General features: G+C 36.8%; 1 protein-coding gene across 1 annotated transcript in view; it reads right to left on the minus strand.

The window, feature by feature from the left end:
• Nucleotides 1–14546, minus strand: part of LOC132109907 (testican-1-like) — a 242044-nt gene that overhangs the window by 53471 nt on the left and 174027 nt on the right. Inside the window, exon 5 of the mRNA XM_059516359.1 lies at nucleotides 2630–2744. Within this exon, the coding sequence (XP_059372342.1) occupies nucleotides 2630–2744 (115 nt within the window). The remainder of the gene's footprint in view (nucleotides 1–2629; nucleotides 2745–14546) is intronic.

Below are 14546 nucleotides of genomic sequence, written 5' to 3' on the forward strand. Positions count from 1 at the left end.
TCCCCAATAATTAGAGCAAAAACTGTGAAAAAAGTGTGCAGATTCCATGCAGATCTACTTATGATTTCTTAATGTGTTATTTTGTTGTGCTTTATCTAACAGCGCTCTTCATACATGCATTATGTACTGCAGTGTTTTAAGGTGTAAATTAATGACCATCAATTGCCATTATACAATTAATATTTGTTTGTCTGGACATGAGGGGGACGGAGTCAAGAGCCTGCATTGAAAATGACAATCCCTCAACATTCCACTGTGGCTATGATGACGATTCACAATAGACAGAAACTGAATGTTAATGTGAGTCTGAAGAAGCAGAGATACCTCAGAGCCTGATTAAACACAAGGACACACACTCATTCATCTAGTGCTTAGAAATGATTTGTAATCATGGTTATGGAATAACTGCTGAAGGTTTGCTAGAAGCACCAGAAAACTAGACAATCAGAGCTTGCAAAGTTTTAGGGTTTGGCTAGTTAGTTACTGCTGGTAATAGAACCAAGCACAACAGTGATGCGCGGGTCAATGTATAAACCTGACCGACGTTTTCAACTAACCCACTCGGACCGCAAAAAAAGAAAAAGAAAATATTGTACCCGACCCGGTTCCTGACCCAGAATTTTTTTAATGTAGTAAATGCTCATCATATAGCGTCATTGGGCCATAGACGTAGGAACTAGGCAAAAAAACTAAAAAACAAACAAAACAAAAAACGTAATATATTCTAATTTTGTCAAGAATGATAAAAAATCGTCAATAAGCTCATAATTTGTACTAAAATAGTCTAGTCTGGCTATGTCTATTTTGATGTTTCTGCAAGTTCAGCAGACAGTGATGCTTGGGTTTGTTCCGATCAGAGCTTGTGAGCGGAGAGAGCATTTCTGAATATTCTGCTCCGCTCACTCATTCCGTGGGGTCGCTCTTTATTATTTTAGTAATAAACTGTTTTCTGTGTCACTGCAAAGATGAAGTTAACAATGCGGACTCACCATGAACGCCAGAGAGAAATGCACATTTCATATGGATTACATAATCAGAGAGTAGCCTATTTATTTTGGTTTGAATTTTTTCGTTTAAAAGTAGACATTTCAAGCTTTCTGTAATATATAGCCTATATTTCTCAAATCTGTGAGGCACAAGCTGAGTTTCGGCACCCTCCAGTTCACATGCAATGCAAGTGATCCTGCTGGCGCCTATTACATTGTCTGTTATATATTTGCTTCTTATTTATTAAATACGGGCAATTGATTGATAAAACATTGATCAAAATTAAGATACAATTTATACAAAACTAAAATATTTTAAAAAGAGTTTTCTATAAAACAAAACTTAATGAAGTCGTCAAAATCATGTTTTACCAAAAACAGTGTTGTTGCTCCCCAGTCTTCACCTTGAGCTAGTGCGTCATCTTCGTGCCAGTTATTCAGCCAAAAAAGTGTAGACATATGTATTTCAAAATTGTGTTTAGTACTATATAAATTACAAAGGTTTAATTGGCATCTTTATTTTAAACGACCCGACCGACCGAGACCCGAATATAGTTAAAAATATTTTGGGTGACCGCAGGCACCCGCTCATTTTGGATCAACCCGCGCATCATTGAAGCACAAGGGTTTTCAAATCTTCTTAAAAAAAAAAAAAGACTAGAAAAGATATATAAATTATATATCAAAAATATATATTATTTGAATAATTGAATGCATTTAATAATTAATAAATAAATTGTTTAAATAATAGAACTTAACATTAAGAAAAAACAAACCTAACACTGTGCTCTATAGAATATTATACAGTGATACTATAGAAACTAAATATTTGTAATAATATTTGACACTTATATATATATATTTTACAGTATAAATTTGGTCTTTATGAATGAATATATGGCTTGCATGAAATGAAATTAAATCAAATAAAATTATTTTGATTTTATAATAAATATATGTATTTTCAGATAAATAAAAAATCTATAATCATTTATTTCAATAATAATAATAATTAAAAAATAAAAAATACTAACAGAACAGTCCTAGAGTGAGTAGGGGTAAAATAATAATGCAACATATTAGAAACTAAATATTTTCCAAATAATATTTTACACATATTAGGATATTTATTTTATAATGCATTACACTATGGCTGCCTTTAAAGTTTTAGAATCCCACTTATAATGATGAAAATTTAAATAAAATAAAACATAAATAAATAAATAAATAATTTAATTCAAATAATTTAAACAATTATTAGAATTAATGAATGAATACATTAAAATGCATTTAAATTTAAACCAATACGCCTACCTTTTTTTATTCAGTATTTACTAATGTAACATATTAAAAATTAAATATTTTCCAAATAATATTTTGCACATATTTATATTGCTATTTTTTACAGTATAAATTAGATCTTTATACATTAAAAAGGCAGACTTTCACATTTTAGCATGGGGGTCTTTCGCATGTGGATGATCGTATATGGTGGTCTGTGACATCTAAAAGATTGAAAACTCCCGCCCTAGTAACCACTCAATACACCTTAGCAACCACTTAGTAAACTAATTAGCTTTTGCCTTGACAAACGTTCTTTTCTAGCTGATTCTTCCTTCCTTACGTGTGACTGTGGGTCTTACCTGTGCTTTGCTGGTTTATGATTGGCGCAGATGGCCGTCTGGAAGTTATGGCTCACACAGACTTTGTGAGGAGGGCAGTGAACCTTTAGACACGGGTCTTTAGTGCTGTCTAGCCCTGAAAGACAGAGAAAGACTTCATTTACTATGAGAAACTAGAGCCTCCAACTCATCTGATCTCTGATCTGTGTTTACGTCTCTCTCAAACACAAACACAATCTCTCATCTTCTATATTCATGTTCTTTTGTTTTGCTTTTCCTTTCCAGGAAAGAAAGTCAGAGCAGATTCAGTCAGATGGCATGAAAGGAAGCGAGAGAATCTGATGGAGGAGAGGAGAACTTTACTCTGGCAAACACACAGGAGAAACAATGCAGCAGCCTTCTGGCAAACGCTTTATCATCTCACACACACACATCGCCGACTTTGAGCAATAGCTCAGTAAAAACACTTCCTGACTAATGGAGGAAGAGGAGAAACACTGTCTCGTGCTCTGCCATCTCTTCCTCTCACGCAGGTAATGCAGTTCCTCCAGCATGTAGGAGGGTGAAGAGGAATAGCGCGTGTGCGGAGATCATTACGAGAACTCGTGAGACATTCATCTCCATCAGGAAACATTAAACACACACCTTTTCTCAGCCATCTATTACAGTGCAAATTCAGTTTCAAGTATCAGACATATAGAACTAACATTTAGAGTGTGTGTGTGTGTGAGAGAGAGAGAGAGAGAGAGAGAGAGCTGAAACACACAGGTGGATTTAACAGAGGTCAAACACTCCCTCTGACCTTTACATGTCTGTGTGTGTGTGTACATCGGGGAAGTTTGATGCCAACCTGCTGTTCATCTGGAGTGCAACCATGCCAACTGGCCTTCAATACACACATACGGTCGATTTACAGCTCTGATCACTGCTGTTAACAAAATAAATACCTCTTATTTAAAGGAACCGTTCATTAATATGGAACATCTGTCATCTTTTATTTCCCCTTCATGCTGTGCTAAACCTGTGTTGCTTTCCTTCACAATTTTTTTTTACAATGAATCACAAACCACAATAGGATGACACAATGAATGGGTATGATACAGTGAAACAATGAAACAGCAAAACTGTGTTAAAACAATACAATGAAACAATATTACAATTAAAACAATGACAACAAAACAGTACAAACTGTATGCCAAATTGCTACAATAAAACAAGAAAAAAGTATTACAATGAAACAACAGAACACTAATTGTTGTATAATTTGTATAATTGTTTTGCAATAATAAAACAATGAAACAAAATGATACAATGGAACAACGGGCACACTGATGCAACAAAGACACAACAAAATGCTACAACAAATCAACATAACGCTACAATGCTGCAAAACATTACAATGAATCAACATAACAATGACACAAAATAATGATGCAACAAACTACTACAAAGAAACAACAATAATACAGTGAAACGATGAAAACAAAACTGAAACAACAAACGAAACCATAAAACAGTGTAACAATAACACAATGAAACAAAACAATGAAACAATATGACTGAATGAAACAATAATACTGTGAAACAAAACGATACATTGAAAAGGAACATTGATGCAACAAAGACATAATAAATCATGCTACAATGAAACAAAACATTACAATGAATCAACATAATGACACAACAAAATTATAATGGAATGTTAATAGAACAGATTCTATTGTTTCACTGCTTTGCTGTAATGGAACAATGAAACAGCGAAATGAAACAAAATAATACAATGAAACAACAAAAAGAAACAACAGGACACTGATGCAGAAAACGCAATGAAGATACGATACAACAAATCAACATAACACTGATACTATAAAATGATACAGTGAAACTCAACACAATACAATGAAAGCAGACAGTGACTACAGCCAAGAATTAAAAAAATGACATAAAAGCATCATAACAGCCATCCATATGACCCGTGCTTATTATTTCAAGAGCCAGATTAACTAAACAAGGCAAGTCAGTGCAAGAGCGCAAAAAAAAAAACTCTCCTCCCATAAATTTTGCATCTGAAAGGGACACTACAAATGCATATGCTATAAGGTCAGCTGCAAAAAATGACAGTGTCTACGCCTTTTCAGTTTAACTTTTTCACTGTGCGTCTTTATTAAATCCTAACAGTATTTTTTTTCCCAAGAAGAGTGTTTGCGCTGGCACAAGCTATTAGTAAATCTGGCCCCATGTCTTCTACAGCCAAATATTAGTTTTATGTTAGAAACAGACCCATATTTAACATATAATTTGTAGAACATTTCCACCTACGCAGCAGCTCTCATATATAATTTGTGCTTTTGAGTCAAGAGACCTGTGAGAACCAACATTGTTTGACATTACTTACATCCAACCAGGGTCCAATGCCATATTTGAATATGCAAATGAGGTGGGGAAGATTTGCCGCGATGAATGATTTAAAGTTCAGTCTGTTCTTCAAATAAAGCATCATATGACCTTAGAAGAATTTTGCACATAGTAAGTCATATCAACTACTTGTAGGAGTCAATTTGTTTGCATGGAAAATAATTTTTTTTCCACTGTATAAACACACACGTCTCATTCTCAAACACCTGTTCTAATTGCTTCCCTTCTTTATGTGCATCTTCCTCTGATTTTCTTTCTGTCTTCTGCTGTCAGTGTTTTGTGAGGGAGGTTTTGTTTTGTGTGTTTAGAGATGTACATGCCTTATTAATGGAGTTCAGGCCTCTCTCAACCCTGTGACGGATGTAATGATTTGATATTTTCCTGCATATGTGATTCAGCTGGTGAGGGCGAGAGAGACGGGAGGAAACGAGAGATGAGGCGCTGGGAGCATTTCAAAGTGGAAGTGAGGACACGCTTTAACAGTGGACAGACACACACATAAACAGATTGCGTGATGTCTTTCACAGCATACAGTGATGGGAATCTGTCTGAAGGACATTTTGCTTTTGTGTTTTATAAAAAAAAAATCCTTAACTGAGTGTGTGTACGTAGTTAGCAGAGGGTTTAAGTGAATCTCACAGAAGTATATAAACTTAGGTTTTAATAAATATATATAAATTACAATAAATAATATATAAATAAACATAAAAATAATACGACTTTTTTTTTATTCTCATTATTGCAATGCAATACTTTTGAGTTCCTCTTCAGGAACTCGAGCTGCGTCAGAGGACGCTTTGGGAACGCCCTTCAGCCTTACCGGCTCTGAACCATGTGTATAATCAGTCCAATGGATGGGTGAGACGTCATAGGCAGGTGACGTCAGGGACCAGGAAGCTTAAAAGCATGTGCAGCGAAGCCGGCATTCAGCTCTCGAGGGAGGTTACGGCCAGTGATGCGAGCATTTCTTACTGCTTTGCTTCACTCTCAGAAGGCTCTCTTTGAGGAGGGAGCCCTCATTGGCGTCTCTCGCGGTGCCGGCCCCGCTTTTGCCGAGGCTCATCCAGCTCCATCGGGGTGGAGGGCACGCCCCTGCTCGGAGTTGGAAGTTATGGATGTGGCCTTTGAGGGGGCACAGCTCGTAGCTTCCAGTCTCTCAACTAAGGTTGCAGAGACCATCCTCCAACCCAGAGCTCCCTCCATGAGGAAACTGTATGCCTTGAGGAGGAAAACTTTCACCTAGTATAAAAACTGATATTAAATCACTCAAAAGTCTGTTAGAAATCCTGAAAGCCATTTCTCTCAGTCTCTGAAGTTACTGCAGTTTGCATTTGCAGGTCAGTGCGTGTGTACAAGAACATGTCCAATGTAATAAATCAAACAAAATAGCTCAAAAATAGAGTATTGATCTCTTGAGGTGAGCAAAATGTACTATATAAGGTGAGTAAATGTACAGGTACTCATGCACAGCACAGTGATGCATTTCTCTTGTTCCTAGTCTACAGTGTATTCTTTTATTTTGTTCAGTCCACTTTCTATTACAAAGGAAAACAGGTCATTCATATTCAGAGACGAACCCCAAACACCCTCACTACTGCAGGGTACGAACCTGTGTTGAAGAGGGAATGAAAATAAGAAAGTGTGATAGATTCTGACTGATAAATGTGAGATGAGAGTTAGAGAGAGACGGGAGATGAGGGATATTTGCCTCTTCACACTTTTCAATTCCAGGCCTGAATGAACAAATTCAGCTCCTGTTTAACCAAGCAGTCAATTCTAATCGACAAACAGCGCACGGCATACACACTTCAGCCATATACTGCACAGTATATATTATAAACGGCATCTGTTTATTAAACAGCTCATAAAAACATCACTACGATCCACTCCAGTCCATCAATTAATGTCTTGTAAAAAGCAAAAATGGTGTGTTTCTTCAAACTGTTGCTTCTGGCTTAAAATAATTCATAATTATGCTTCCTCCTGTGGAAAAAGTCTATTTTCTGTTCTACTCTCACATCAAAATCCACCAATCCATCATGTAAATGTTTCTTGATCTGTGCATATTTCTCACCTGATTTAAATGAGATTACTGTATCATTGGATGAATTGTTAAAATGGATTATGGACTCGTATTTTAGCAACGGTTTGAGTTTAAAAACATATTTAGAATGCATTTGTTTCTAACATAAGCACAGATTTTCACTTCACAAGACATTAATTGATGTTTACTGTGATGTTTTTATCAGCTGTTTGGACTCTCATTCTCCCAGCACACATTCACTGTAGAGGATCCATTGGTGAGCGAGTGATGTTATGCTAAATTCCTTGGAATCTGATGAAGAAACAAGCTCATCTACATTTCGTACGGCCTGGGGATGAGTACATTTTTATCAAACTTAAATTTTTGAGTTAACTATTCCTTTTATATTAGTTAATACATGAACTAATATTAAATGCATAATGCAATCAATAACAGTGTATAATGCAATAATGTACTAGCTGTGCATAATGCAATCAAAAGCAGGTTACAGTATTTCATATACACATAAAATTAGCACACTGTGCAAATTATACATACTACAAATTGTAGAAATAGCTCTGGTAGCATGTCATTCTACTCCTCTTTTCTTGTCTACGATCGACTGTCCTCATTCATCTCCGTCTGCTGTGCTTTATTACAGGAGTGAGTGAGTGATGAAGAATTAATTTCACTGAAAAATAAAACCCGTCAGCGCTGGTTTATTCGAAGAGTGATTCCTCCTTCATCATATGTCTCTGGTGACATCGCCATGGAAACCCGCCACCCCTCATGGCCATGAGTTTTATCATTTTTATGGCTTGAATTAAAAGAGAGAGAGAGAGAAATATGCTCATAAACAGGCATGATTTGATAGCCAGTAAATTAATCCTATAAAAGTGCAACATTGGCTCCACATATATCCTCTTACAGCCACCTGCGTGAGCGTGTGTGACCTAAAGTATTTTTCTGCACATTAACACCATATTTATTTTTCAGAAAATGATGGATTCTTGACAATTTACTAAAACTGAAAGAGGAAAAATTGGCATATACCTTCCTTTTCTGTTGCACGCAAGAAAGAAACTCATACTGGGTGAATAAAAGATAACAGATTTTCCTGTTTGGCCACTTTAAGCTGAACGCAGGCGTTTAAACTCATCTAAACTCAGCCTGCATCGATTCTCTCTGTGTAAACTGCACATGCATTTGCTCTCTATCAGGTTCGACCCTATGAACTTTAGTATCACAGCAACAGTAGACCTCATCTATCCAGATGGGACCTCAAATGCTTTTATACACCTCGCAATATGACCTTTCACCCTTTTCGTGTCATGGAACACTGCGAACGTGGGCGTCTCATCTGCTCCGTCGATCAATAACTAAACAACACGAGGGCTTCAGATTAAATACTAGCTTTCTGCCAATGATGCCTACTTACAATGCATACTGACTACTGCTTTCTGAATAAGTCAAATACTAGGTGTTTTTCCACAATACATGTTTCTATTTAGTGTTATTTTAGTATCATTAATATGCTGTTTATATATATATATATATATATATATATATTTATGCATTTAGCAGAAGCTTTTTCCTCTGACTCCAGGGTTAACCTGTGTGTTCTCTTTGCAACAGTTTGAATGATTCAGGTAAATCGCATTTCCATAATCATATCACAGGAGTCATCTTAAAACGAATGCTTCCCTATTTTGTCTCTGTTTTAAATACTGTAATTAGTGCTGAAAGCTGAATGAGGCTAAATTAGATGATCTGGATTCAGCAATCATACCTGTGATTATCCAATCACGACGAGTCTGTGCTGCCTAATGGCCAATCAGCTCACAGTAGAATCCTGAATGTCACCAGATAACCAAAAACTTTTTTTGATGATTGAGACGAACTAAACGAACACACTCTCACACACTCATAATCTGTGTGTTTATCATGCTGTGATCTTGTCTGCATAGAGAAAATGTAAATATATAACCTTGACAGAGCCACACACACACACACACACACACACACACACATCCTATCATAGCCCTCTGCATTGGGGCACCTGCCCACCAAATGCCATCTGTGCCATCTGCACACTTTGGCATCATGTGTCAATCAACTCATTCAAATGCACACTAGGGAGATAGGAGGCAACATGACATTAAAATTAACTCTATATATCTCACGTGTTTGTTCCTGTTTAGTTCCTGTTTGTCCTTGTTTAGTTCTTCCTGTTCCTATCCCTATTTAGTTCCATTAGTTCCAGGTGTTTCTCTTTATTAGTTATCCTCCTCACTTGTCTGCCCCTTGTTATCTGGCCTATTTGAGTTCAAGCCCATTCAGTTCTCCTTTGTCTGGAATTCTCAATGTCTAACCTTGCTACGTGTCCTATGTCTTCTTTGCGCCATGCTCCTCACAGTAAAGAGCCGTGACAAAATCCTGTCTTAAAGAAATAGTTCTCCCCAAAAACATTCTGAAAATGTAATCACCCTCAAGCCATCCAAAATGTATTTGAGTTTTCATCAGATTTGAAGAACTGTAACATTACATCATTTGCTCAGCAGTGGATTATCTCCAGTGAATGGATGCTGTCAGAATGAGAGTTCCAACAGCTGATAAAAACATCACAGTGATCCACAGGTAATCAACACCACTCTAGTCCATCAACTAACATCTTGTGAAGCCAAAATCTGTTGTAAGAAACAAATGCATAATTATGACGTTTAACTTCAAAACTGTTCTTCTGGCTGAAATATGAGTCTATTATTCATAATGCATTTTCTAGTAAAAAAATAATAATAATATCCCTGTTGTTCTCCCACATCAAAATCCACCCACACATTTGTTTAGAGCTGTTTGTTTTAGCTTGTAAATGACACTTGATCTGCGCATATATCTCTCCTGATTCAGACGGTATGACTTTTTTTTACTGGAGAAAGCATTATTGTGGATTATGGACTCCAAAGCATTGATTAAAAATGCCTTGATGGAATTGTTTGTTATAAACAAAGCTTTTGGCTTCACATCATGTTTAATTGTGGATTACTGTTTTATTAGCTGTTTGGACTCCCATTGTGATGGCACCCATTCACTACAAAGGATCCGTTGATGAGCAAGAGACGCAATGTTACCTTTCTCCAAATATGTAGAAAATAACTCCTCTACAGTACACCTTGGATGGCCTGAGGGTGAGGATTTTTATGTTTTTAAAAACTATTCCTTTAATTCACGTTTCTGGTCTTATTGTGAATGATTAGTCAATGCATTGTGTGTTTTTTTTTTTTTTTTAAGAAATATCAGCAATCACAGTAAATATAATGACAGGTGAATACAGAAGGAGACTATGCACATGTGACTATTCGATGTGTAATTAGTTTGGGCTTTTGCTACAAGGGAATAACACGCAGTGCTAAAGTTCACAATGTGAGGTTAACTCAAACAGTGAGCGTTAATAATGTACCACTCTACTGGAGCAAAACACACCTAGAGACACTGAATTACACAACAGCATCTAAAACACTCACTTATGAGTGAAAGGTGATGAGTCTCACTGTCCTGCTACAAACACAAGTTTGCCAGTTCAACCAGATCCAACTAAAATTACAACAAAAACTATTAAAAATAATTTTCATAAAATAAAAAAAATGAAATAAAACGATTACATTTTAATACATCATAAATGGCTTTTTATTATAAATGTTGAAAACTAAAAAAAAATAAATTAACTGATATAAAATAAGCTAAAGTACTCCAATTACGAAGACTAAATAAAAAATGACTTAAACTGAAATAAAATAAGTTTACTAAAGCTAAAACTCAAATACAATTAAATGTAAATATAAATACTTAAAAGAAAAAACTAACAATAAAAGCTTATTCAAAATATGAACAAATACTATAAAATAATAATAATAAAAAAATCACTGAAACGAAAAGAAAAAAAAAATGTAAGATAATTTCTTTAGCAATGTTGCCAAAACTCATCCTGCAATATCAAAACACCTGTCACCTGATCCTAAACCACTCCCTCTCATCTCAGGCCACTCCCTCAAACTCTCAAGCTCCTCCTACATCACCTAACTCAAGCTGAAGAGTCTAGAGTGGAGCAGAAATGTGTCCTGCTGGTCATACTGCAGTCAGTCAAGGGTGCCGCTGAGGTCAGACGTGTCCACATGGAGATGACAGACAGGTCTCACACACAATTCATAAGAGAAAAATCAAGACAAGAGAAAAACACTAGAATCGCCACAGTAAACGTGCAGATTATAAAGGATAGTGTTGTGATAGGAGGATATGAAGAGATAGAGAGAGTAGATAAGGCTGTGTTTGTGTGTGTAATGAGGTTATGAAGAAGAATCATCTATCACAGCACAGCAGGAGCCTTCGACACACACACACACGCACACACACACACACACACACACACACACACACACACACACACACACACAGGCATTTACACAGAGATTAAATGAGGACATAACATAGACTTCTATCATTTTTATGTAAAACTAAATATAGTAACCACAGACTAACTGCCCAAATCCCTAGAGAAACATTAAAAACAAACATTATTCACTTTCTGAACAGGATTGATAATATTTAGCTAAAACAATAGAATATGCTTTTGTTACTTTTAAAAGCAAAAATTACATTAACTGGCATAATAAGTAAGGTTATAGTTTTAGTTGCATTTCCATTTTCATTTAATTTAATAAATAACTAAATTAATAAGGACATAAATGTAAATAATTAAATACAACTATACAGACTCATACAAATCTACTAAAACTTATAAAGTAAAATGAAAACAAACCATATAAAATAAAAACAAATTATAAATAAAAACTCTAAGTATCTCAATACTAAAAGAGCACGGTTTAATCATCCAAAGATGTTTCCGTTACTTGAAATATAATAAATGTTAACTGAATTAAATTAATATATATAAAACAGCTGCTTGCCATAGCAACATTTCTCATTTTTATGTAATTTGAGTTAATATACTAAAATAACTAATATACTAAAATTTTAAATAAATAAATCATAAAAACACAATAAAATGAAATAAAATAAATTAAACATTTAAAATAATAATAATAATACCATTTTAAACTATAACACTATCTCAATGATACTAAAATAACACTTTATAAATAATTCATCTGTTTTGTCAGATTTAGCTCACTTCTCAAAATGATTTGTTCCCCAAAGTCAAGCTAAACACAACAAAACAGTGCTTCTGTGCAAAGCGTAAACCTCTCTCTCTGTGGAAATAATTAGCTTGAATGCAATGCTTTAATTTATGTAGAAATAAAACACTGGAGTTCACCAGCAGAGCAAAAATAATGCATGTTAAGCAGGTAAGAACACACCTTCAGCTCTCTAATTCAGATGAGTCTTACAGCGAGTCCAGTCATCCGTCGCTCTACAGTGAGAAAAGCCCAAAAGAAAGCATTCGACACTGAAAGATTATTCAGCGCTAACAGCTGTGAAAACCTTGTGCAAGAAACATAAGTATAATTCCACATTTAATTAAAGTATTAAAATGATAAACGCTAGGGAAGTTCAGGTGCCGCAGGGGTTCAGCAGGATGGGATTTTAACGAACACGCTCAGAGTTAACTGAAAACGGCCTTTAGGACACAAGCGATGGAAGAAACGCACGTGTGCGCCTCTCGCTCCGGTGCCCCATGGGAGCGTGGTGTCCCCCAAAACTACTGAATATTCATGAGCTGCACTCTGATTATTGGCCGGTTTCAGAATAGAAGCATTTAAAGAGTTTGCTGTAGTAAAGAGTTTCCTCTGCTTTAAAATAGTGTTTGGAGAAGCAGAAGAGATTTGAAATTGCCTAAGGAAAGAGCTTCAAAGAGAGAACCAAAGAGGCAATTTACACTTCCTAAAAGCTGTGTAACGCACGCACAGAAAAATACATAAAAGAACGCAAAAAGGAACGCACATACTAAACTTAAAGCCCAAGAGGTTGTATAACTGCATTTAAACTTTAAAGTTTCAACCCATGTGCTGTGGAACCCTTCCTTCCCTGTCAAAAAATGACCTGCCTTTAAAAAAACTTTTGTCCTTGTCTTGTTTTCTTTTAATTAGCACAGGTTTTTCATATAGATAGATAGATAGATAGATAGATAGATAGATAGATAGATAGATAGATAGATAGATTACATTAGATACATTAGTAACCGAGTACGTTCCCTATCGATACTTCACCCATACTGAGTCTTGCTTAAGACACTTTGGGGAACCAGTACAGTGATCAATGTAGTTTGCAGGCTCCCATCGTGAGGCCAGAAGTGCAGAACCCACAGTTAGAGCTGGGGGTGCCATATCATTCTGTTCACCTGAGAGAGGTTGTCTCATCTCTGGGTAATGGGCCACAGGGCTGCTAAAAGCAGCTGAGACAGCTCTGCAAATCAGTGTTTGGTCCTCCAGAGTGGGACCACCAACAGAACCTTATGTTTTCTCTCCTTGTTTCGCCTGATTACCTGTGGGATCAGGGTGATCAGGGGAAAAGCGTTAAGGAGGAGGTTGGGCCAGTCATGGGCCAATGCATCCTTGTCCTTCGGAAAGTAAATTGGGCAATGAGAGTTGTCCTCTCAGGCAAAGAGATTGGCCTCTGCCTTGCAGAAGATCTTCCAGATTCTCTGAACTGTATGTGGGTGGAGCACCATTTTTAGAGTGGATGTTGCTCTGGGATAGCATGTCCGCCACCTAGATCAATCTGCCCAGCACATGTGCTGCTCTTAGCGAACGCAAGTTTACCTGAGCCCATTCTAGGAAACACGTTTACCAAAATTAAAAGGTGCTTTGAAGAAAGACCGCCCTGGCAATTTATATATGACACCACTGTCATGATGTCTGAGCGGACTAGCACCTGGTGTCCCTTTAGGGCTGGCAGAAAGGTGCGAAGGCCCAAACATACTGCCAACATTTCCAGGCTGCTGATGTGAAACCGACTTTTCTCTTTCGACCAATGGCTGAAAGCCAGTTTGCCATTGTGCAGAGCTCTACAACCCGTGTTCTACGTGTCTGTTGAGACTACCTTGCTTCTGCAGACCATACCCAGGGGCATGTCCCGATCCATCCACTGAGAGTTTTTCCAAGGGTCCAGGGCTGGAACGCAGGCCCAGCTAACCTAGACTCGCATGTGTCCATGGTGCCATGCGTGGGACGGAACTTGTGGTTTCAGCCAGTACTGAAGGAGCCACATACAAAGCAGGCCCATTCGGCGACCCAACACTCATAAAATGCGGTAGAGGAAATTTGCTTTCTTTCTGAAAATGTTCTTCGTACTTTATTTTCTCACTATAACAGCAGTAAGTTTCCTGAGTGCTAATTGAATGGGCCAGGGGTCCACAACAGTATTTAGCACAAACACATTACCATAGGCGCCGGGTCCAGCACTACCTTGGGCCAGGAAGCATGGTGCTTAGGGAATGGGTAGAGTCTAGACGAATGGGAGTGATGTTGGGGCTCAGGGTTAGAGGCT

The sequence above is a fragment of the Carassius carassius genome, chromosome 29, assembly GCF_963082965.1.
Source record: "Carassius carassius chromosome 29, fCarCar2.1, whole genome shotgun sequence".
Lineage (NCBI taxonomy): Eukaryota > Metazoa > Chordata > Actinopteri > Cypriniformes > Cyprinidae > Carassius > Carassius carassius.